This window comes from Benincasa hispida, chromosome 5, assembly GCF_027475165.1.
Source record: "Benincasa hispida cultivar pf3 chromosome 5, pf3_genome.v1.1, whole genome shotgun sequence".
NCBI classification, from domain to species: Eukaryota; Viridiplantae; Streptophyta; class Magnoliopsida; order Cucurbitales; family Cucurbitaceae; genus Benincasa; species Benincasa hispida.
The window spans coordinates 64,174,655-64,201,197 of NC_143482.1; the positions used below are offsets into that span (position 1 = coordinate 64,174,655).

Here is a 26,543-nt window from a genome sequence, read left to right on the forward strand (position 1 = left end):
GAAATAGTTATTTTCCATAAATTTAAGTGTGACTTTTTCATAAATAGTTATTTTCCATTGATTTAAGTTTAATTATGGATTTTGTTTTTTTGTTACTTATTTTGGGAATAAGTTGTGAAGTTGAGAGAATCAAAATTTTGCTTAATGTGACTTTCGAATAGGTGTTTAAATTATTAACTAAAATATTTTAGTTTTCAAATTTTTTTATTAGAGATTTTTAATGGAAGTCTCGAATTCATAATTTTATAAGCCTAATATATTTAGTTTTGGATTTTTTGAGCAAAAAATTTTTGGTTTATTGGATATGATAATTATTTTATAAAAGCTATGGAGAAGATGATGGGATATTTGAAATTTAAAGGGAAAAGAGAAGTTGACTTGGTAAACATTTAATTTTTTTTAGTACATCATACGTTTAATTCAGGATAGTTTGATTAATATCTTTTAGTACAGAACATTTAATTTAGGCTAGTTTGATTTTTTTTTTTCAGAAATAGTCTGGAAATTTGCTAATTAATGTCTTTATTTAAAACAATCGTTTGGCTATGTTTACAAATAAAACTCAAATTTACTATTTAGTATTTATCTTGTGACAAAAAGGCCAATTTCCCAAAGTTTGTAAAATGGATCTAAAAACGTAAGTTGGAAACGACCTCATCTTCATTCTACAGTCGATACTTTTTAGAGCAATGGTATTATTGATACAGCAACGACCTCATCTTCATTCTACAGTCGATACTTTTTAGAGCAATGGTATTATTGATACAGCAACGACCTCATCTTCATTGTACAGTCGCCAAGCGGGAAGAATTCTATGACAAATTTGATTCAAAGTTACGCCACATTCCCCATCTTTATAATTTCAAATTCAATTCTAAAGCTTCGTTGAAGTGCTTTTGCAGCAAAAACGAAACTACCCATGAAGCTCTTCAGGTGAATTCCTAGAATTTCTTTATGTTTCTTCTTTTGGGTATCTCTCAATCTCAAGAATTTCTTATTGAAATGTTCAATTTTGTTGTTCCAACATCTCTGGTGCTGCTTCTTATTCCAAAGTTCGACTGCAATTTTCTATTTTGAATTAGGGATTTTCTGCTCTGCCACGGGATGCCCCTTGGGATAATGATACTGCTTGGAGCACAATGGCTCTTTACATTTTCAGTCTGCATATTCCTTTGAGTTTTGGAAGCTTGTCTTTAGTTTCCCAATTAATGCATATGCCTGTTCTTGATCCTCAAACTAAGGTTTGTGCTTCTTTGGATTATATGTTTTGAACCATGACTCTGTACTGAAATTCACATAACAATCTTAAGTGCATTTTGGCAGAAGGGTTTGGCTTGAATTTTAAAAAAATTGAGGTTTATGTCATTTGATAAGCATTTTTGTGATTATCTTGATGTTAGTTTGGTCTGTTTCTGATTGCAGTGACAGTCACCTTTGTTGGCTTATTTCTAGTTTGTTCATTTGCAATGCAGGCACTATCAAGGCTTACAATTCAAACTCTAGAGTTCTTTGTGACCCTTCTTCTACTAAAGCTCACTGCTAAGCCAAACTACAGATTTAGAAATTTCTTTAGAGATAATGAGTTATGCAGCAAAAGGAATTGGGTATTTGCATCAGCTTTTGGAATTGGGTTCCTTTTCTCATTAGCTTTCCTTACATCACTTCTTGCAGAAAGATTGATTGGACCAAAGGTTAGCATGATGAATTTCTTTCATCTTTTGCTTTTCTAACATCGCTTCTTATTGCTTGGTAATGGCATTGTTCTGTATCAAAAGTTTAATGTTTATATGACTACAAGGCCTTGTTCTATCTATTGATCACATACATAGGATTATCATTGGGTGGTTATTATTGCATCCATATCAAACCATATACATCACTGCCGATCTTTGAAGAATCTTCAAACATAGATTTTCATGAGACTTCCAAATTTCATGGACTTTAGTATTCAAAAGAGGTGATTTTATGTTTAAAAGATTACGATTCCTCTCGATAGCAGGTTGTAAACAACCATGTGCTGAAGGAAATTCTTGACAGCAGCAACATTTCAAGAGCAGCATGCTTCATAGCATACTGTGTTGTAACTCCTTTCTTAGAAGAGACTGTATTCAGAGGCTTTCTATTAGCATCAATCTCATCTGAGATGCAATGGCAGCAAGCAGTTATTGTTAGTTCTGCAGTCTTCAGCGGAGCTCACTTGTCTGTCGAAAATTCCTTACAGCTCTTCATCATTGGGTGTGTCTTAGGATGCTCATATTGTTGGACTGGAAACTTAAGGTCTTCAATCCTCATACATTCTTTGTACAATGCAATGACCCTTCTTTTAACTTACCTATCCTAACTATTGGCTACATACGTTTCTTATTAATATCTTACTTCACGGCTAGGATGTGTGTGCTTTATTATCATGTCACTTCTAATGTTAGATTGCTGGCGACTAGCGTTCAAGTGGAAGTTCAAGTAATCAGAGTTGTATTCACCTTGAGACCTCTTTTCGAGCTAATGCTTGAATACAAGAAGTTGATGAAACTACTTGAGAGAGGCGGAATTACATATTTCTATGGACTTAAAAATATTGAAGGGACCTCTTTTTGAAACTTTCCTTTGTTTGATTTATTCAATTCCCTCTTTAGGATCTTTGAGTTACAAACTTTTTAGGTGCCAACATCAATGCTACCCATCTTTTCACAGAGAGGTGTATCTATGAAATTACTAGCTAGTACAGGAAAAATAGCTGCAAGGGTGTTTGAACACTGGGTAGGTTTGGGCACCAAACCAAATGCAACACCTTATACATTTCTTGTTGATGCTCATCTCATTTACCGTGATCCCAAATCTGCTCTCTCTGCGATTGACAATATGGTAAACTTATTATTTCAATTCACTCGTATAAGTCTCAGATTTGTGCTTCTTCTCATTGTGTAGTTAATTGCACGGTAATTGATTTTGATTTGTACCTTAAAAAGAAATACTGAAAAAGGTGAGAAGGTGATGCATATGAGAGACGATTACGATAGTAAAATGATAGGTAGATTACCTGGCCAAAAATTTCAAAATTTGAATGGGCATAGAGAATTATGTTGCATAAGTAAAACTTCTATAGCACGAGCAACACATACAATCAAAATAATTCAAACATGATCATCATCTTAACTAAAAGCTTAAGAATGGTGTAGTTCATGAAAATTTGAAGTTGATTTAATTTAGTTGATGGTTTTGTAGACGTAAAACATTCCTATTTGAAAAATATGAATTGTGGTAATCGGAATGCCAAACTTGCTATACTTTTATCTCTTCAGAATGAATGAATAATGTTTTGACTTAGAGAAGCAAGAAGTGCTACCAACTATAATTTTCCTTTTTAACATATTACTTGGAAATCTAAAATTTCTATCGAAATCTTGAAATTTGAAATTTTGAGATTAAGCAAATTTTGAGAAATTTTAAATTTTCGAGAAAAGTCTATTCAAAATTTTCATTTTTATGGTCTTGATTACACACAATTATATAGTTTCACATGCCAATATCATTTCTGATGAATCATAAGTTTTTCAGCTATTGTTTCCAATATCCAATTTTTTTTTTCAATTTTTAGCTTTATTTTCAATTTGAAGCATTCATTTCTAAAGAAAATGAATTTGGAAAAACCACAAAAAATAATATATACTTGTTTAACCTTATGCAAACTTTTTCCATTAAATTTTTTCATTATCTCCTCTCAAAGTTTTTTTTTTTTCTTTTATCATGTAGAACTTTCATTTTCACATCATTTTACTTTAAAATACCTGTCAACTTAATATTATTTTATAATTATTTCTTCATTATTTTTTAGCTCATACTCTCCCATCGATGTTTACACATACATTTACAATATACATCTAAATATCACCTTACTTTATAGAACAAGAGCACTCGACCAATATGATTTCTCCCAATCACCAAACACAGCAATCAACGCTTTTCTCTTGCTTGCCACAGTCGTCTATAATTAACATTATAATCATTTGTTTTTTAATTGCTTCTTGGAGTAGGGCCACAGGTACCTCAGGATCGGATTAGCTCTAACCAAATTTTGGATTTCGATACTCATAAAATTTGAATAATGATCTTATGTCAATTTTGAAAACAAACATGAGTGTTCCCCTTCAAGTTTGGTGATTTCGAACATCCCATGAGTTTTACGCCGACATGCCCGTAACCTCCACTCACAACCATCCTTTCACTGTTTGCATCTGATATACCAAATATCTTGATTTGATTTCACTACAATAATCTCATAATGTTCTGTCAAACAATATTTTTTTACAGCAAGTTGTAAATTTTCTTTAGTATTAAATAACATTCCTTTCTGTATTAAACTAGAATTATCTACACATATACTTCTTTTCTCAAAAGTTGACCCTCGTTCACATGTTAAATTAGTAATTTCCCAATCTTTTTGGGTGAACATATCCGACGGTACCAACTCAAGATCATGTTCTACTATCGTTTGCAAATAATTCATCAACTTCAACATCAATATCACTGTTTCCATCATTTCCAGGTTCAAGAATAACTAAATCTTCAGGACGCATCGATATGATGTTTTCAACTGTTATAGTTGACAAAAAAAAATTGTTAATATGCCAACCCAACAAATAGCCCAAGAAAATCATCCCAACAAAATCTAATTTCTAAGTTCAACATATAAGATTTAAAAATATTATACATTAAATCAACTCAAATCTAAGATCCATAAACTATATATTTAAATTAGCCCAAATAAAAACAAAATAGTATATCCATGAATCATACATAGCCCAAATGCAAACAAAATGATATATATATATATATATATATATGAAGATCTTCATTTTTATAAACAAATACATATATTTCTTAAATTAACCCAACAAATAGGGCAACATAATCATCCAAAAAAATAGCCCAACAAAATCCAATTTCTAAGTTCAATATATATAAAAAAATTATAGATTTAAATCATGGATTCATAAACTATACATTTAATTCAGCCCAAATGCAAACAAAATTATACATTTAAATCATGGATCCATAAACTATACATTTTCGAACTTGATCCTCAATTTTATAAACAATTACATATATTGGGAAAAATTACAGAAATTTTTTTTACCTAAGGTGGACGGCGACAAAGATTGGAGACAACGGATGGTAGATCAGCTCACGGTGGCAGCAACAAGAGAAAAAGCTCATGGCCGGATGGAGGAAGAAAAGAAGCTACGACGGTAATGGGGAGGAAGAACAGAGGCTGCAACAAAGAAAACGCTTCAAATGGAGGAAGAATAAGGTATTGAGGCGTTTAAGGAATCACTAAGTCATGTACCTGGTACACGACTTAAGGTAATCGTGTATCGAGTACACGATTACCTCGGTCAATGCTGCATGATTGCCACATTAGCAGTCTGCATATGCCAGATCATAGGCACTTGTGTACCGGGTACATAATTTAGTTCTAATCGTGTACCGAGTACACGATTAAAAAACCTATTTTTGTCAATATTATTTGTCCAACCCTATTTTTATTAATAATTATTAAAATAACATTATTTTAAAAAAAAAATCCAAAGTCAACTTTCACACAAACATATAAAAATAGCCAATAGCCCATTGAGAATAATAATAAAAGAGTAGTCCATTGCATTAATAATTAGGTTCTTTCTTTCCCCTTCCTTATACTCTTTTTTCTCTCTAATTCTCTTCAATCAAAGGAGGAGTAAAGTCTTTCTGCTTTAAGGTAATTTTTTTTTACTCTCTCTCTTTTTTTTTTTCCCATTTCAAGCCTTCTTTTTTTCTGTTTTTCTCTCTTAAAAAATTTATGAAAAAATTAATAGGAAGATAAACAACAGGGATACCAACAAACTCTTAACACAAAAGATCTAAAGCAATAGATTGTGATGAGAAAAAGAAAATGTAACAAAAGAAAAACAAGAACAAAATCAAAATATCTAAAACCTTTACTTTATTTTTTCATGGTTGTACGAATGCTTGTAAATTTTAGAGTAAAATGGACGAATTTAACTTAAACATTCAAATGTTGCTTAAACTAAATCGCATGAATCGAAAGTTTTTTTTTTTTTTTTTTTTCAATTATACACAAATGTAAAAGTTGGAAATTAAATTTACAAGAATATTATGGTTGACTAGGATATTTTAGTCATTGGGGACAAAGAGAATTAGTGTGCTACTGGTGAAGTTGGGACTACTAAGAAAAGTAAATATTGGTACAATAATTGATATCAATGATAACAATACCATAAACACTTTAGTTTTGAGATCTACACATTTGCTGAACTTAGACTAAATATCCATAACCCATGATCATCAGATCTGCAGTGAGTTTGAACCATTTCAAACTATAACTAGAACTTGGATCTTTTTAGTAAGAATCAACAGGTAACTTTTGCTTTTAAACTCCTTTGAAACCAAGTATCATAAATTAAATCAGGCTCTAACCTTTTAAATCATTCCGATTATAATTTTAAACTAGCTTTAGACTGATTGAGTAAGATTTCAAATGATGTGTTGACTACCTTGGGCTGTTAGTGAATTTATATGTTCAACATGAGCATAGTTTAATTGATATAAAAGATTTTTTTTTTCTTTTTATGATTGATCATCCATGATTTCACTAATAATCGTGATTATACTTAAAATTTTTGCTTGGTTTAGCCCATCATCAAAGGAAAATGTCAGCATAATTACTTTAAATCTATGTTGAAATAGACTAACCCTACTAGATTGCCAATAATATGTTGAAATAGACTAACCCTACTAGATTGCCAATAATAAATAATATACAGGATTCTATTGAGATTATTGATAGTTTCAAGATGATGATAGCTTTTAATATGACTATTATCTTAATGCCCTTAATGAATCTCTCTCTATATGGGATTCAATAAAGACCGAATGCGTATGATTGTGGTATATTGGAGAAGCCCTAAGGTTCCTTTATATATATTTCAATTAGGATTCCCATTAAATACTAATTGAGGGTTTCTATCCATTGAGTTTATACTTAATTAGGAATTCATAGCCTTAATTAAATATATATCTAACGAAAAAGAATATTTTGAGATCAAATGATTTGAACCGTAAGAAAACATAACATTATTTATATAATGTAGTATTGTTTTAGAACTGTTGTATTTTGTTGTTGCCTGTATGTTTTTTTTTTCATATTTGAAAAAAAAAATTTGTTGGATAACTTATTCAAAGTTTTCAATTTTTGAAAAATATTTTTTCAAAAAGAAAATAAATGATCAAATGTATTTTCAAGTTTCAATTTTTTCCTCTCATCTCTCTCTAACAAATATTTTTTTTCTTATAAACGAATAATCTTTCTAATGTCCTATTTCTCTCCTTTGTTCACTCTCTAAAATTTGTCAATTTCTCACAAATCTAGATTCTTTTCTTCCTAATATTTCTCTTTCTATTTACTTCTCGGTAACCATTATCTCTCTCTGAAAATTTAAGAATATTTTACTGAGATTACTATGTATTTTACAATAAAGACATAGGGGAATAAATACACCATGAGAAGATACAAACAAGGAAAGTCATAATGTGGGATCCAATTTCCCCTAATTAGATCATAATCAATATAATTTACGTTCACAACCTCTCTGCAATTTTTTTTTTCTTTAACCAATATGTGAGGTACGAAGAAACCTTTGCTCTCAAGTCTTTTTGGGATAAAATACATTTTTAGTTCATGAGTTTTAGATTTGTGTCTATTTATAAGTTTCTGAGATTTCAAAATGTACATTTTAGTCTCTAAGATTTAAAAGATGATTCTAGAAGGTCCTTGAATTAATTTCACACTAACAGAAAGTTGATGTGGCTAATTGATGTGCAAAATTTAAATGGGATGAAAAACTTTACTTAATTTATATTATCTTAGTAGATTACGTGGCCTTTTTTTTTTCTTCTAATTATCCTTTATTCTTGGGTTGTTTTCAAATATAGAAAAATGAATAAAAATATTTACAGAATAGAACAAAATTTCATAATCTATCAATAATAGACACTGATTGGTTTCTATTAGTGACATTAACTTCTATTAATGACTATGTCATTGATAGATTATGAAACTTTACTATATTTTGTACATATTTTCAGCAGGTTTGTCATTTGAAATAACTTCCTTTTATGATTTCTATTCATTTCCGTTTTCCTTTCCTTCTTCTCGTTCTCCAACTTCTTCCTCATTTTCTCTTATTGACTTTTCTCTTCTCCTTCTTCTTGATTTATTTTACCTCCTTTTTTGTCTTAAAAATGGTGGAAATGCACGAGACTCCATCATCATTGTAAGAATAAACATATAACATCCAATAAATTCCAATGTCATCAATTTTGAAGGTACTCCTATCAAAGAAAACTCATCAGTGGAAGCACGATCGATCCAAATTCATTGTGATATAATTAAAGGCATTCACAAACATACAGAACAGTTATATATTTTCTAATAAATTACATCATGCTTTCAAAATTAAATATAAAAGGAACTACATACTTACCTTTGAAGAACTTTTTTTCCATTGATCTCTCACTCTCGTGAAGATTGGAACAACAACCTCTCACTCTCGCTGAGAACGCCTACCCGATCTCGCTCTCGTTGTCGCTTAGATCACGAACACTCTTCTCCACGAACAAGTAACCTATCGGATACCACCACTCAGTAACCTTGGTATTCTCGAAGTGAGAATCTAGGAGATGTGGACTCTATTGGATATAAATCACATCATATGTAATGTTTAAACCATAGTCCTTTTCTCCTTTACTTGATATAAATCATATTTATATCAAATTCCTCCAATTAATGTATCTCATACATCATATCAATTACATCACATATAACTGAACCAGTTTAATCATATATATAATTAAAATTCCTCTTGTCAATTTGAACACTTCAAACTGACCCAAAAACTAATTCTCAATATGAATCCATTAAGCTACCAAAGGGACCTTATGGACCTGTAGCTTGAAGCTCCAATGGTACGTGAATAGCTGACTAAACTCTTTAATCACGAGATCCACCATTCGTTAACTATCGACACTCCATTAAAGACCGACAGCTGCACTCTTCTCACTACAGATATATTTCTATGTTCATCAGATTTAACTAATCAACAGTACGATAACTCTTTACAGATCGCTCGTACGTACAATGGTACGTACAATTTGCCGTTTTGCCCCTGTAGATACACCTAACTCCTTAAGTACCACTGATCCCTCTAATGAACAATATATCATAGTCCTACTATAAGTGGACATCTCTTAGGTCATGAGAAGGTGTGTGGCGCCACATCGTTCAAGTCTCGAAATCAGCCCTTTAGGGAGCAATCTATCTACTTATCCTTACTTCAGAGAAGGAGTGAATTCCATCTTGTGTAGTTGAGTTCCCAGCTTCTCAATCAGACAAATCCCAAAAGTAGTAGGTTTGAGTCGACAATCTAGCCACTCCACCCATGCAAATCAAAGGACCACCCTCATATACAGGAGTTCCCAACTCGCTCAGGATTAAGGTCATGTTACCTATGGTCATCCTAATGAAATGAAAGTATCTGTCATGAACAACATTATATTACGAGACTAAAGATTTCGTGGCCTTATACAAACTCTTTTGTATAGGACACCCCCACTCGCAGTTCTCCACGTGAATGATCAGGATTAGACCATCTGCAGCACGTCACAACACTTGTAACTATCTACAAAGCGGGGTGTATCCGTAGTGTCATGAGAATAAGGTTCCCCTCATATATCCATATACTACAGACCATTTAGGTTATCACTTAAGGCATGATCCACTTGTATGTCTCCACATACATGCTTAAGTTACAACGACAACCAGGGATCTTAGTTTATTGGTTTGTGGTTAATGTAAATAAAATATCTCATATTTCATAGACAACGACGAAGAAAAAATCTCATATTATTACATCACAAACGTTTGTCCATTCAGATGTTTACAGACTACAGGACCTTAAGAGATTTAGGGCATCACCCCCAACAAATTTGACACACATAATAAGTTAAATTCTTCCATTGTTATCCTTATTCTTCTCCACCATGAAGCTTTTGTCATTGGCGATTTGGTCTGTAAATTTACTTTTGGTAGTATTAGTTATCCAGAAACAAATCCTTCCTTGCCAATTGTCAGAAATAGGAAGAAAAATTAGGTATTTTTCTCAAATTCTGTCTTCAAATTGTAAAATTGGCCATCGATATTGTTTGAACTTGTGAAATTATGAAGATAAATTTGAATTTCATAACGAAATAAACTATTAGGGTTCTTTGATTTGGGGATTTCAATTGCAATTTTGGAATATCATTTTCAACATTATTTGATAGACCATGTGTTCCACCTATCCATAGAGATGTCAATTTATTTCGCGGGGTCAGGCCCATGAGAACCCGCTCTGAAAGAGGCATGGAATAGAGGAAGGAGCGGGAAGAAATTTCTACCCATTGACTAAATGAAGACGGGATTACATTCCCGAATCCCCAATTGGACAGGGAATAGAGGAGGGAGTAAGGAGAAATTTCTGCTCGTTGACTAATCGAGGATGGGATTTAATTCCCCGTTCCCACCTCTACACTCATCCTGATTTCCCATTCCGCCCTGTTGGAAAAAATTATATGCATAAATATTATTTTCTTATCATAAAGCATATATATATATATATATATATATGTTCAGACATAAACATATTCTGTGAGTTCATAAAACCCATAGTGAGTTTTATTTCAATTAGTTTTTTTCTTATTAATAGTAATTAGTTTATTTTAAAGCGTTTCAACAATTAGTTTATTTTGTATCAAGACATTATTTTTAGGATCATAAATATTGTAACATTTAAATTGAAAATTTAAACTTATAATATTTAAAATTTAAAATTTTGAAAATTTGAAATTAAATATTTTAGTTATATGTTTATATATAAAATATTATTGTTTTATTAGAAAATTTTATAGTATCATTATCAATTAAAAAATGTATTAAAAACGACTCATTTAATATATAAAATTTTATCAAGATTGAGAATAAAAATACAAGTTTAAAAAATGAATAATTAAATACAAATAAAGAATTTTTTCCTGCGGGGAATATTATCCCCATGAATGAGTGGAATTTTTTAGGGATAGGATTGAAATAAAGGGGTGGGGATGGAGGGGAAGGCCTTCTCCGCCTCTTCCCGCTTTGTGGACATTTCTCCTTTCTACTATATCTGTTGACCAGAGTTATACTTACTAATCTTTCAGCTCAGTGTTGTAATGCAATAGAAGTACTCGAACGAAAATAAAAGAAGAAGAGGGGAAATAGCGAACAACACATAAATTATAATGGTTCAATCTCAAGGTGAGATTTACATCTACTATAAAAGGTCTCTCAATCTTCTTTACTGATATTCATAATAGGAATACAGACGAATTCTTTTTGGAAGAGGAAATACAAAGTTCATCATCACAGCAACAAGAAGAAAACATTTAAATAGCTAGTGCTTCAAAGTTTGCAAACTCATACTCGATCCTCGCTAGCACCTTACTAAACGCTCGACTGCTCACTTACTCGCTTACTTGTTGCTCACAGCTCACCTGAAAGCTTGCTCGCTTACAAGCTTACTTGATTACTTGATGCACACTTACTCACTTCTTCGATGCACGTTTACTCGCTTCCTCAATGCATGCTTACTCACTTCCTTGATACTCCCCTGAATGCTCGCTTAACCGACCATTTAATTACATTAGGGGAAACATTTCAGCTGGGACCATTTTACATACGACAAAATCACTGGAAGGAAAAACAAATTCAAGTGACATACCTCAACCAATCAACCAATCCCATGCAGCCTTCTGTAATAGATTTAGTGGAGGAATATTCCTTCTTCCAGCTCATTCACAAACAAATTTAAGGTGGGCTTTGAAGGAACTCTAAATAGAGAACCAGTGAGTGGAAGCGGATCGTTCCAAATTTCATTGAGAAAGAACACAAACAATTACGTCTAAAAGAACAGATTATATACAAACAATAAATTGCAAGCATGCTTTTTTAATTAAACAAGGGATAGAGTATGCAAACCTTTGAAGAACTCTTTCTTCAAGCATCCCTTGATCGTTACTCGTTCAACATCATGAACTTGAACGCAACGATCAAAACAACCAACAGCACGAACTGAAGAATCCTCAATCACTATTGAATGTAACTCGATCCTCGACCCTCGAACGGAAAAGAACACCACCATAAGAGTTACCTTGGTATTCTAGGTGTGAAAATCCAGGAGTTGTGGGCTCTGTGTGACTTTGGATAGAGGAATGAAGGAGGCAAACAATCAAGTAGACGATCGAGTAAGTGGGAGAAAGAAGAAGACTATCGTATAGACTTGATACTCGATCGTGTAGTAAGAAGAAGCCTATCGTATAAACTTGCTACTCGATCGTGTAGTAACGAGTAACTATCATATAGTAGACTCGATACTTGATTGTCTAGTCTGTGAGTTGCTATCATTTAGTAAAACTCTTTTACTAAATATTCTTTCTTTTGTGAAAACCGATTCAAGGAATCATCAACTATGACTTTTGAAAATCAATTTTCTTTTTATCTCACAGTTACCATAACCGTGTATAATCTCCCACCCAACTCGGTTATTAAAGAAAAAGAATAATTAATTATCATATAATTAATATATTATAAATAAATATAATAACCAACTTATCATATTATATTTATAACCTATAGTTTTAATATTTCATCATATGAAACATATAAACCATAGTTCTTTTTCTATTTTATGTTATTTAATATAAATCATATTTATATTAGTTTCTCCAATTAATAATGTATCAAATACATCATATCAATTATACCACATATAATTGAATAAATTTAATTATATCATACATAATCAATTTTCCTCTTGTTAATTTGAACATTTCAAACCAAAATTTGATTCTCAACTTGAACCCATTGAGCTACCAAAGGGACCTTAGGGACCTGTAGCTTGAAGCTCCAACGGTACGTGAATAATTAACTAAACTCGTTAATCATGAGATCTACCATTCGTTAACTGTTGGTCACTCTACTAAAGACCGACAACTACACTCTTCGCACTACAGATATATTTCTGTGTCCATATAACCAATCAACAATGGGACGACCCATCACAAATTGCTCGTAAGTACAGCTGGGCCAATTTACCCTTTTTCCCCTATAGTTACATCTAACTTCTTAAATACCACTGATTCTTCTAATGAACAATAAGTCATAGTCCTACTATGACTAAGTCCTCTCTTCCCAATAGAGGGTGTGACCACTATGTTCAAGACTCGGAATCAGTCCTTAAGGGAGCAATTTATCTACTTACCCCTGTTTTGGGAAAGGAGTGAATTTCGTCTTATGTAGCTGAGTTCCCAACTCCCTAATCAGACGAATTCCCAAAATGGTAGGCTTGTTAAGATGACAATCTGGTCACTCTCACCCATACAAATCAAAGGATCGTTCTCATGAGCAAGAGATCCCAACTCACTCAGAATTAAGGTCATGTCACCTATGGTCATCTTAGTGAAATGTAAGTCTCAATTATGAATGGCGTTATATAAAGAGACTAATCATTTCGTGGTCCGGTCTTATACAAACTCTTTGTATAGGATAGCCCCGCTTGCATGTCTCCACATGAATGGTCAGGATCAGACTATTTGTAGCACTTTACAAAACTTGTAAAATCTACAAAGTGAGCCTTATTCGTAGTGTCACACGGATAAGATATCCCTCTTTTATCCATATACTATAGACCATTTAGGTTATTACTTAAGGCATGATCCACTTGTATGTCTCCACATACATGCTTAAGTTACATAAAATAACCTCGGATCTTAGTTTATTGGATTGAGTAAATGCTTATAAAATAACACTTATTTTATTAATAGAAATATGTTTACAAAGTGTTTACAAACTACAAGACTACCAGGAGATTTAAAACACCGATCCCAACAGGCCTAAAAGAAACAATAACAATACTCTTTTCCTACAGACTACAAAGAGTATATCAAGCCCAATTAGAAGCAAATTAATGTGCTGAAAAGAAGACAGGTCCACTGAATATAATAAAAGGGCCCAAATGTATTAGGCTATCAAAAACTACAACAATTCTCCACCTTGCTACATAATACATCAGTAAGAAAAATTTATGACCTTTCCTAATAACAGTGTTCATAAAGAACCAACCTTGAGAGCCTTCAAACAACTCTTAAGTTTATTTACAGGTAGAGTCTTTCTTAAGACATCAACTGCATTTTCAGAGGATGAAATTTTCTCAATCCTTACTCTCCCTTCTGCAATTACATCTATTATGAAATGGAACCTAACATCTATATACTTTGTTCTTTCATGGTAGGTCTGATTCCTTTGACAAAAATCTGCACTTTGACTATCACAAAAAATCACCAAATCATCCTTTAAGGAAATCTGAAATTCTTCTACTAACTCATTAAGCCAGATAGCTTCTTTAAAAGCTTCAGTTAGAGCCATATATTCAACTTCTATGGTTGATAAAGCAACCATTGATTGTAAGGATGATTTCCAGCTCACTTTGTTTCCAAATAACTTGAAAACTAAACCAGACAATGATCTTTTCTTGTCTTTATCAGTTGCATAATCTGTATCCACAAAACCTGTGAGAACCTCTTGATTACTTAAGGGTTTAGTATATAACAGCCCATATGATATGATTCCTTTAACATATCTCAGAATCCACTTGATTGCTTGCCAATGATAACTCACTAGATCAACCATATATCTACTGACAACACTTAAACAATGAGCTAAATCTGGTCTGGTATAGACCATAAGTTACATGAGACTTCCAACAGTATTAGCATGTGGTATAACTTGCATTTTATTTCTTTCATCCTCAGATTTTGGGGCATGCTCAAGGGATAACTTAAAATGAGATGCAAGAGGTGTTGTAACAGATTTAAATTCATTCATTCTAAATCTTGTAAGCATCTTATGGTAGTATGCTTCTTGAGAAAGTCTCATAGTACCAACATCTCTATCTCTATTAATTGTTATGCCTAGTATTTTCTTTGCTAATCCAAGATCTTTCATGTCAAAGACCCCTTTTAAATAAGTTTTTAGCTTATTCACCTCTTGTCTATCTATGCTTGCTACTAGCATATCATCAACATATAACAATAAGAAAACGGAATGTCTTCTTAATTCATGTCTAAAGTACACACAATGATCGGGCATACATCTTTTAAAACCACATGACAACATAAAAGAATCAAACTTAAGATACCATTGCCTAGATTCTTGTTTTAGACCATATAAGGATTTCTTTAAGACATACCTTATTTTCAGTTCCTGCTTTTATAAATCTAAGTGGTTGATGCATATAGATCGTTTCAGACAAGTCTCCATGTAAGAATTCTATTTTGACATCCAGCTGGTCCAGCTCTAGTAACCAGTGAAAATAGCATTCTGATGGAGGTGTGTCTCACTACAAGTGAAAATATTTCATTGTAGTCTACCTCTTCTTTCTGATTGAATCCTTTAGCAACAAACCTTGCTTTATACCTTGGTGAATCTTTATTTTGAATGTCATGTTTGAGCTTGTATATCCACTTACATCCAAACATCGTCTGCTTAAGTGGTTTATCCACTAATTCCTAAGTTATTCTTGATCAAAGAATCTATTTCTTCTTGCATAGCTCGTTGCCATTTGAGTTTTTCTTTAGAATTTGCTGCTTCTTCCAAGGCCAGTGGTTCATTATAAGCATCTTTCAGCTTAGTTCAGAATGCATAGTGAACTATATCAGCATCTGTCTACCTGGAAGGTGGCTTAATCGGCCTTCTCAGTCTGTCTCTAGCCAGAGTGTTTGACTGAAGATTATATCCTTAAGAAGTTTCCGCTTGAACCGTTTCCACCTGAGAGTTATCTTCTACATTTTCCTGATTCTCAAATTCATTTGAAGTGTGGCTTGGTACTTCAAACTCAATATAAGTTTCAGATGCTGCCTCTGGCTCTTGTACAACCTTATTCTCTTTGTTGGTTAATGCCATCTTGGTCTCATCAAAGGTTACATCCCTATTAATGATGCATTTCTCTTGTTCTTTTTCTACACACCATAATTTATATCCTTTTACACCTTTAGGGTAACCCCAAAAAAGACACTTCTTAGCAGGATTTTCTAACTTTCCCTCTTTGGAATGTTCATATGCAACACACCAAAAAATCCTTAAGTTAGATAAGTTTAGTGGATGTCCTATCCATTTTTCCATGAGAGTTTTAAACTGTATAGCTGAAGAAGAACTTCTATTAACATGGTAAGTAGCTGTTTCCAATGCTTCCCCCTAAAAATTTCTTGGTAGGTTAGCATTTGACATGAGACATCTTACCTTTTCCAGCAGTGTACGATTCATCCTTTTGGCAAGGCCATTTTGCTAAGGTATTCCTTTCACTGTAAGGTGTCTCTGAATTCCATCTCTCTCACACAAGAGCTTGAATTCGTTGCTAAAAAATTCAAAGCCATTGTTAGTCCTCAATGACTTTAACTTCTTGTCTGTTTAATTTCAACTAAATTCTTCCATTCAATAAATTTCATGTAGTTTTCAGCTTTGCTTTTCAACAAATAGGTCCAAACCCTTCTTGAATAGTCATCAACAATGGAGAGGAAAAAACGTGCTCCACCCATAGTAGGATTTTATTCAGGACCCCATAAATCAGCATGCACATATTCTAAGACACAGTCTATGTCGAAGTTTTCCTCTAAGTTTCATCATCACTTTTTTTATGACTTTTAAGGTACCATTCTCAATTCTACAAGAGTATCCTGCAGTGGCAAAAACTCCAAGAGAAATAAGATTTCTCTTCAAATCAGGAACATACCTTATTGAGGTGAGCTCTCTGATCTTTCAATCAAACATTTTCACCAGCACTGTTCCAATTCCTTCAACACTGCATTCTTGATGATTTCTTAGAAGAACTTTTCCCCCATTGATCTCCTTGAACTGTTGAAACCAATCTCGGTTTGGACTCATATGAAAAGAACATCTAGAGTCAAGGATCCATTCTGATTTAAACTTGCCATCCGAAATAGTGAGGATTTCATCTTCTTGGTAGTTCTCTGTCAAATTGACATTTTGAGTATCATCCTCTTTTCTATTTTCATTTTTCCTTTTATTTTCCAGATCAAAATAAGTCCTCCTAATGTGACCTTCCTTATGGAAATAGAAACACTACTTCATTTTTCCTTGAGACTTTGATCTACCACGGTTCGAATTTTTGTTGGATTTCTTCTCTGACCTTCCCTTTGTCATTAAGGCTTCAGGTTCTTTCCTTTTAGCCTTCATTAGTTCTAAGTCTCTTGATCTTAAGGTATTTAAAACATTTTCCATAGTGAGACTATCCCCATTATACTTAATAGCCATTTTAATTTCATTATAAGAATTAGACAGAGAATTCAACAATATTATGACCCTATTTTCATCAGACATAGTTTCACCAATATTGCTAAGATCCAACAAAACCCCATTATACACATCTAGATTATATTCTAGATCTTTAGTGGGATCCATTTTACAACCAAAGAACTTTTCCTTGATATACAATTTATTAGTGAATGATTGTATCAAATAAATTGCATCAAGTTGTTTCCATACCTCGACTGCAGTATTTGCATAATTCACTTGTCTCAAAACGTTGTCTGCATGATACAAAATGATAGTGCTATAAGCTATTTCCTTAATCTCAATAATTTGTTCTGGCTTCATGGTTGTCGACAAGTTTATCTGCTCATCTAGATCTTTTGCAACTTTCTATTGAACAAGCAGGGCATTCATCTTCTTCTTCCATAGAGCGAAATCGCCCTTTCCATCGAATCTCTCGATCGAAAACTTAACTGCCATGGGCTCCAGTTTCAACTTCTCTCCAGGTGTCCAAGTACCGAAAGCTTTGATACTAAACTGTTGACCTAAGCTAGACTTACTAACCTTTCAGCTTAGTGTTGTAATACAATAGAAGTACTTGAATGAAAATAAAAGAAGAAGAGGAGAAAGAACAAAGAACATAGAAATTATAGTGGTTCAATCTTAGGGTAAGATTTACATCCACTGTGAAAGGTCTCTCAATCTTCGTTACTGATATTCATAACAGGAATACATAGGAATTCTTTCTGAAAGAGGAAATACAAAGTTCGTATCACATAAACAAGAAGAAAACACTTAAATAACCAATGCTTCAAAGTTTGTAAACTCATACTCGATCCTTGCTAGTACCTCACTCGATGCGTGATCACTCGCTTATTCGCCTACTCGTTGCTCACTGCTCACCTGAAAGCTTGCTCGCTTACAAGCTTACTCAATTACTCGATGCATTCGTACTCGCTTCCTCGATGCATGCTTACTCGCTTCCTTAATGCTCCCCTGAATACTCGCTCAACTGACCATTTAATTACATCAGGAAAAACGCTTCAGCTGGGACCACTTTACGCACGATAAAATCCCTGGAAAGAGAAACGAATTTAGGTGATATACCTCAACCAATCAACCAATCCCATGCAACCTTTTATAACAGATTTAGTGTTAGAAAATACCAGCAAGCAACGGAAGTAACAAGGATCAATAAGCATTCTAATTCATTAATTTTGGCTATAAATTAAGCATGCTTATAAACTAATAAAAGAGTTTCATAACATACCTTTGTAGAACCATTTGAATCTCGAATTCAACTGCAAATCTTCTCCAAAACTACTTGTGAACCACCTCAAGGCCTTCATTTACTATTCTCTTGGTTCTTTAGTTTGAGTTGTGGGACTCAAAATAAACTTGAATAAAGAAAATTTGGAGAAGAAGCTCACTAATGCACCATGGAAGAACACTTTCTTCAACCTCAAGCTTTTCAGCAAAAACTTTTCAAGTGCTTTAGTTGGCATGCCTGATTTGTACATCAATCTTCTCTATTTATTGCAAGACTATCATGCAATGAAGATTTCTGCATAAGGAGCAACTCATGCTTGAAGATTAATGAGTGAGCTACATGGAAATCAAAGTGGAGATCTCCCGCTTTTTCCTTTTCCATCTTTTCCAATTTTTGAATTTTCAAATTGATTTCCAAAATCAATTTTGTTTTCAAAATTGAAAAACTTTATTAATTTTACAAAATTAACTCATTAATTAATTTTCTAATAAAATTAATAATAAATAAATAATTAAATAATTTAATTAATTTTAACACTAATTCCACCATCATGAATCCCTATTCGTGAATTTAATATTTAAATCATATTTAAATATTAATTAATTCTCCAATTCTATTTAGTTCCAAAATTAAACGTGTAATTATATCATATATAATTACTAATTCCCTTATTTCTAATTTGAACGTTTCAAATTAACTTATCATGCTACTCTAAGACTAATCCATTTAGGAGCTAGTAGGGGGACCTCGTGGACTTACAGATCATGGACTCCAACGATCCGAGATTAATTGGCTAAAATCTTTACACCGAATTAACCCCCATTCGTTAACTACTGGGTCACTCCAGTAAAGCCCATAGTTGCACTCCCCTCACTGTAGATATATTATGTCGGCTCGATATAACCATGATTAGTAAGTTAACCCTTCACAGGTTGTTTGTAATAACTGCTGGGTCATATTTCTATTTTACCCCCGAGATTACCTCTTGTTCCTTAAGTCCCACTGATCCTCTAATGAACAATTGATTTGTGATCCAATCAATAAACTGAGTCCTTCTCAAGCCAATGAGAGGATGAGGCTCCTTGTTCAAGACTCGGAGTCAACACTTAAGAGAACAACCTCTCTACTATCCCTGAAAGTGGATAAGAGTGAATTCCATCTTGCACCTTATGTCCCCAGCTATCTACCCGTTCTTACCCATTGTTTATTGAACTGGCGTTGTTGAGCCAATCCTCACTTATGCAAATCTAAGAATAATCCCGAATAAATAGGAATTCATAGTTAGCATAGGAATAAGGTCAAGCTACCTAGATCATCGCTTTGAAATAGTCAATCTTAAACAATAAAAATTAAAGTAAGAGTGACTGATTTTGTGGTCCGATCTTGTACAAACCCATTGCACATGACACATGTACGAATGAGGATCACATCATCTGCAAGACTTTACAACTTAGTTAACAACTACAAATGAGCCGCATCCGATAGTGTTACCAGAATAAAGTACCAAACTTTATCCATATATTACAGATCATTTTTACTATTTACTCGAATTTGATACACTTTTATGTCTCAACATAAAGTTCAAATACTCATGTAATAGTCATGGATCTTTTAGTTTATTTTATTGGATTTATTTCTAAATCGAAATAAGAAATTCATATATTCAATAGCAACTTATTGAGTTTTCAGAATAAGTTTTATTATTTATAAACCATGAGTTTTAGGACATAAAACCCAACATTTAGTGGAGGAATATTCCTTCTTCTAGCTCATTCACAAAAAGCTTTAAGATGGGCCTAAGAGAAATAATAATAATACTCTTTCAGACTACAAAGAGTATATCAAGCCCAATATAAGAAGCTAAATTAATGTGCTGAAAATAAGACAGACCTACTAAATATAATAAAGGGCCTAAATGTATTAGGCTAACAAAAACTACAACAACACCGGAGCTTTATTTCACCGAGTCTTTATTCTTCTTGTCGTTTTTGAGGCAACTACAGTCGGCGGTGTTGGCAACAAAGCCATTGTAGACGTTGAAAGTAGAGGCAATGACGGTGGAATGGTGTTTAGGATTCAGGCTACAACCAAGGCAAATGGGTATGACAAAGACGGGGGCAGTTAATGAGGTTGACAAGAGAAAAATAAAAAATGAGAGAGAAGGAAGGGTAAGAGAGAGTAGCCCATGGGAGAAGATGAGGAGGGAGATTGGAGCAGAAGAACAGAAATTGAGTGGGAAAGAGTAACGAATGGAAATAATAAAAGATAATTTTAAAAAATGCCATGTAAACTATTTGAAATAATATAAATTAAGTAAAGTTTTTAATCTCGTTTAAATTTTGTTGTTCAATTAGACATCAACTTTTCATTAGTCAACTAACGGTCAAATTACGTCAACGATCTTTTAGAACCATTTTACAAATTTTAGAGACTAGCTAAAATGCACCTTTTAAAATCTAGAAACCAAATAGATACGAACTCCAAACCTTGGAGACTAAATTTACCCTCTAATATTCTTTCTCTAAATTTTCAAATATCATAAAAAAAAAAAAAAATGGCTCATTCCTTTATTTATTTATTTATTTTTTCAACATAGCTCATTCCCTTTTGTTTTGTGCATATAGTTTGGTCAAGTTTAATCCATTATGTATAGTTTGGTCAAGAAATATTATACACAAAAATTTATTTATTTTTTCAACATAGAACCATATAGTTTGGTCACCTTTCTTGTGTATAACTTTACCATGTCCAATTCTGCAGGGACAACGAAGATCCATTAAAAGAAATGGATGCTGTAGTTGGAGTATTAGCAGATTACACAATTAAACCCATTTTACATCAACTAGATTACCTCTTTCACTACAAAGGAAATATTAAGGAAGTTGAAAAGAAACTTGGAATTCTTCGGACTACTGAACGTACCGTACAAATTTTGGTTAATCAGGATAAAGGCAAAGGGAATGCAATCTTTGATGGAGTTACCAACTGGTTGGACAATGTGAAAAATGTATTGGACATGGCACAACAAAATGAAGCACCTAATCCCTCCTGCTTTAATTGTGTCCAACGACATCAGTTATCGAGAAAAGCAAAGAAGAGGTTGGAAGATATTAATGAACTCATAAATGAAGGAAGGCAGTTTAACAAAGATAATGTGGGTTATCCTGTACCTTCTCCAGATACTAGTTCTTCTACTCTCCCTGCAGATTATGAATTTTTTGAGTCAAGAACTTCAATGGCTGAAAAAATAAAGGATGCACTTGCAAATCCTAATGTCAACAAGGTTGGAGTATGTGGCATGGGAGGTGTTGGAAAAACTACGTTGTTGAAGGAAGTTAAGAAGTTAGTGTTGGAAAACAAATTGTTTGATCGAGTGATTCAGGTGGAAGTAGGTCAATCCAAGAGTGTAATCCATATTCAAGAAGAAATTAGAGCTAAACTAAATATGGAATATTTAAATATGGAGTTTGAGGAGGTAAGAACATCTCGCCTACAAACTCATATTGCTGAGAAGAAAGAGAATATCTTGTTTATGTTGGATGATTTGTGGAAGGAATATGATGTTGAAAAAGAGTTTGGAATTCCTTACCGTTCAGACTCAAGGATAGAAGGGTGTAAGATACTTATGACAAGTCGACGTCGAGATTTATTTACAAATCAAATGAATATAGAAAAATTGTTTGAGGTGAATTCTCTAACTAAAGAAGAGTCTTGGAAGTTTTTTAGCAATATAATTGGTGATGAGTTTGTCGAAGATGGATACATGAAACAAATAGCGAAGTATGTGATAAATGAATGTGGAGGGTTACCAATTGCACTTAAAATTCTAGGGAAAACACTGAAGGGAAGGAGAGTAGAGATATGGAAGGATGCTTTGAAGAAATTGAAAAATCCTGTTGTAGTGGATATTCACGGAGTGAGCGACCAGTTGTATTCTTGTCTCCAATTCAGCTACGATTCGATAGAAAATGAAGCTAAGTTACTATTGCTACTATGTAGTGTATTTCCAGATGATCACAGGATTTATGTGGACGATTTGCAAAAGTATGCTATGGGTATGGGATTGCTAAATCAAACAAATACTTGGGAAGATGCTAAGAATAGGGTAATTAAGTTGGTTGATGATCTTAAATCTTCTTATTTACTTCTAGCGCCCCCTGAATGGGATGATAATTATGTTAAAATGCATGATGTGGTCCACGATTTTGCGAAATATATTGCATCAAAGATAGATAAGATGACGTCATTTACCTATGGAAATGGACAAAGAGCATGGGAAGAAGATAATAGACATGGATCCTATAATGCAATCTATGTAGATCCCACGACATTTCTCAACCTTCCCCCAAAGTTGGAGTTTCCAAACCTCCAATTGTTTATATTAATTAGCAATGGACTGGGTCCACGACCCACTATTCAAAATTTGGAGACTGTTTTTGAAGGAATGAAAGAGCTTCGAGTTTTAGATGTGAGAATGTGGTATTTTGAACCGTCATTAATCTACTCGTTAAAGAACCTTCGAGTATTATGCTTGTCACATTGTGATTCTAATGATATTGATGCAATTGGTGAGCTAAAGAGATTGAAAATTTTGGAGATTCATTTCTGCAGAGGGATCCAAGAGTTTCCTGAGTGTACGAGTAAATTAACACAACTTAAGGTGCTACAAGTTTCTCATTGTATGAACTTGAAAGTGATTCATCCCAACATTATTTCAAAGATGACAAGATTGGAAGATTTGAGTTTTTCCCATAGCTTCGATGGATGGGGAGAGGAAGTATGGTACAAGCAAAAATTGATTAGAAATGCCAAACTTTCAGAATTGAATTGTCTTACGCATCTTGTCCATTTAGAGTTATGTAATCTGAAGAATGTTGAGATTTTGTCAAATGAGTTGAGTTTAGAAAGTACACAGAAATTAGAAACATGTCGGATTTTTGTTGGTGATGAACGTTGGAACATCCACTACAACGACAGGAATAACCCCTACAACAGGAAGGACAAGAGATACACAACAGCCTTGAATCTTTATATAGACTCACCCATTGATTCAATTGGTGGAGTGTTCCAAATACTATTGCAAAAATGTGAGAAATTGGTTTTACGAGATTCAGTGGGTTTTACAATGCTTCTTTGCAATACATATGCAAATTCTTGTTATCCCCTTTTAAAGCATCTTGAAATTGATTATCCTCCTGCAATTATTGGAAATATCAGTCCACTTAATTTTGATCTTCAGGTAACCAACAAAACCCCCCACATTAATTCTATGTTTTTAAACACACACACACACACACAAAATTATATGGTGTTACAATTATTTGTTGAAATAAACTTGATTTTGAGTTATAAGTATTTGGGGCTAGTCCAAAACAAAAGCTCGATTTCTAGATCAATAATTAATTATTAGAATATCCTAAAAAAATTACTTGTAGGAAATACTTAAAAGAAGTATAGTTGTAGAGAATATTTTAAAGAGATGTTTATAACCATTAGATCATGAATGTGTTGGCAAAATCGTATCTATAGATTTAGAGGTGCCAACTAGTACAAACAGAATGGATATCTTATCGTTTGAATCAAGCTAAAAAAGTAGAACGAAACCTCTTTCTCCGTTCTCTCTTTCAAATTTCTTCAACTTCCAAAATTTCTTTCCAACATTATTTACTAAAATTAGAATATAATTGCAGGTTGCATTTCCTCAATTGAAAAGCTTATATATTGGAGGAAGAAACAATTTTGAGACATTGTGGCGTAATAATGGGCTAACTGAAAATTATTTTAGCAAACTCGAACGCATATTTATTGAAGGTTGCAACAAATTTACATATGTATTTCCTTCACGTATGGTAAGATCACTTGTTTTCTTAAATAGATTAGTAGTCCGTTATTGTGAGTTAGTAGAAAGGATCTTTGAGATTGAAGAATCCACCAGTATTATTGTCAACCAAGATGTGCCATTGACAATTTTAGAGTTATCCTCTCTCCCGAACTTAAAGTATGTGTGGAATAACGATCCAGCCCTTGAACTTCTAACATTTCCAAATCTAAAGAAAGTCAAGGTTGAGGAGTGTCCTCAGCTTAAAACTCTATTTCCAGTTTCTTTCATCAATCATATGAAGGAATTTGAAGAATTAGACTGTGTTGGGGAAACTGAAATATTTGGAGAGACCGACGAAGCCTCACAGCTGGTGTCCCCTCAGGTAATGCATCTTTCTTCTTATTTAGTCAGTTAATTAAATAAAACATAGTTACGAAATTTAATTTTGTTTTTCAGATTTTCCCAAGCTTAAGATATTTGACAGTACACTACACATTGATGAAAAGAAGAAGCTTTTGGTTTAGGCCAGAGTCATTTTCCGAACTCCTAACTCTCCGTTTGATTGGTTCGGAAGATGACGACATGGTTAGTTTGCCATTCGAAATGAGTGAATCTGCAGTATGGAGATCAGTTGTTAGACATTTACAAATTGAAAATGCCTTTGAATGGGTAAAAATATTCCGAAATGGAGAAGAAAACAACCAGAACTATCATGCTAGTAGTAGTGGTGGTGCGAAATTGAAGCATTTATGTTTGTATAATCTTCCTAAGCTTACACACATTTGGGAGGACAGCATTGATCAAATGACGGCCACAAGCTGCTTCGTTGATATCTTGGAATCTATCGTTGTGGATAGATGTGATAATTTGAAGTGTTTACTGCCATCATCAATCACATTCTCCAACTTGACATTTCTGGATGTTGAAAGATGCAATGGAATGATGAATTTGTTTGGCTCTTCAGTGGCAAAAAATCTAGTGAATCTCCGGGAAATGTGGATAAATGAATGTACAGAAATGAGGTCTATAGTTGTACAGCCAAAAGGAAAAGAAGAGGGTGAAGAAATTATTTTCGATAAACTGAATGAATTGAAGTTGTCTAATTTAACAAGACTGGCCAGTTTTCACTCTGAAAAATGCGTGCTTAAGTTTCCAAGTTTAGAGAAATTGAAAATAAGTGGATGCCCTGAAATGAAGACATTTTCATATGGAATAATAAGCACGCCCAAGTTGTCACATGTGGAGGGAGAAGGAAATAAGGTCTCAGTATCGCTAGCACAAGGATTAAATGTCATTATTGAAGACATGTGGAATGATGAAATTGTGAGAAGCATCAGATACTTGTATCAGGTATGCATCTTTATTGCTTCAACCTCATTTATAAACTATTATATCCATCCCAAGTTAACAATATCGTACATTTTACTAACAACCATTTTCTTTTCTTTTTTTTTTTTTTTGGAAAAAGGATACCATGGAACAGAAACAGAGGATCCACTAGAATATCTCATCTAGGTTTCGATACATCCTTAACATCCTCATCACATTCCAAGATACTTTCAAGTTGCTGTTGAGAATCCTCGACTTTGTATTCTGTTATGGGTTGATTTTAATTTGCTCCTCAAAAGTTTTAAAATTTACTTTTACCTTGATTAATACGTTCCGGTTAAATTTCTTAAGACAATATCCTACACCCCATCAAGAGATAAGATATGATAATTTTTCTGATGAAAAAACTATTTTTCCATCTGATATATTTTACAAATGTACTTATCAAGTATTTTTATTTAAATGAACCATTGTTAAACCAATTTGCAAGTAATATTGATGATGTTAATTGTTTTTGGGGTAATCCTTTTATTTTCTTTCTTTGTTTCGGTTTGAAATTTTAATTTAATTTATCAATTGAAAGGGAAGTTTATGCTTATAACCGCAGAGTGTTTGTCCTAATTTCAAAGATATACATCCCACTTCTATAGATCGATTTTTAAAATTAAATA

At 33.2% G+C, this 26,543-nt stretch overlaps 2 protein-coding genes across 3 annotated transcripts; both read left to right on the forward strand.

Moving 5' to 3' along the window:
- Nucleotides 1–617: 617 nt before the first annotated feature.
- LOC120078184 (CAAX amino terminal protease family protein) lies at nucleotides 618–2,597 on the forward strand. Of its 2 annotated transcripts, none has more exons than XM_039032410.2 (4): nucleotides 618–933; nucleotides 1,083–1,241; nucleotides 1,473–1,691; nucleotides 2,000–2,597. In XM_039032410.2, the coding sequence occupies exons 1-4, from the start codon at nucleotides 751–753 to the stop codon at nucleotides 2,339–2,341; spliced, it is 903 nt and encodes a 300-aa protein (XP_038888338.1). In that variant the 5' UTR covers nucleotides 618–750; the 3' UTR covers nucleotides 2,342–2,597. The 2 variants fall into 2 exon arrangements, with proteins under 2 accessions (XP_038888338.1, XP_038888337.1); XM_039032409.2 differs by having other exon boundaries at nucleotides 629–933; nucleotides 1,997–2,597.
- An 18,176-nt stretch (nucleotides 2,598–20,773) lies between these two features.
- LOC120077420 (disease resistance protein At4g27190-like) lies at nucleotides 20,774–26,234 on the forward strand. Its single transcript, XM_090313639.1, has 5 exons — nucleotides 20,774–20,964; nucleotides 21,483–23,961; nucleotides 24,413–24,925; nucleotides 25,000–25,893; nucleotides 26,012–26,234. Exons 1-5 carry the CDS (start codon nucleotides 20,774–20,776, stop codon nucleotides 26,042–26,044), a joined length of 4,110 nt encoding a protein of 1,369 aa, XP_090169765.1. The 3' UTR covers nucleotides 26,045–26,234.
- Nucleotides 26,235–26,543: the final 309 nt, after the last annotated feature.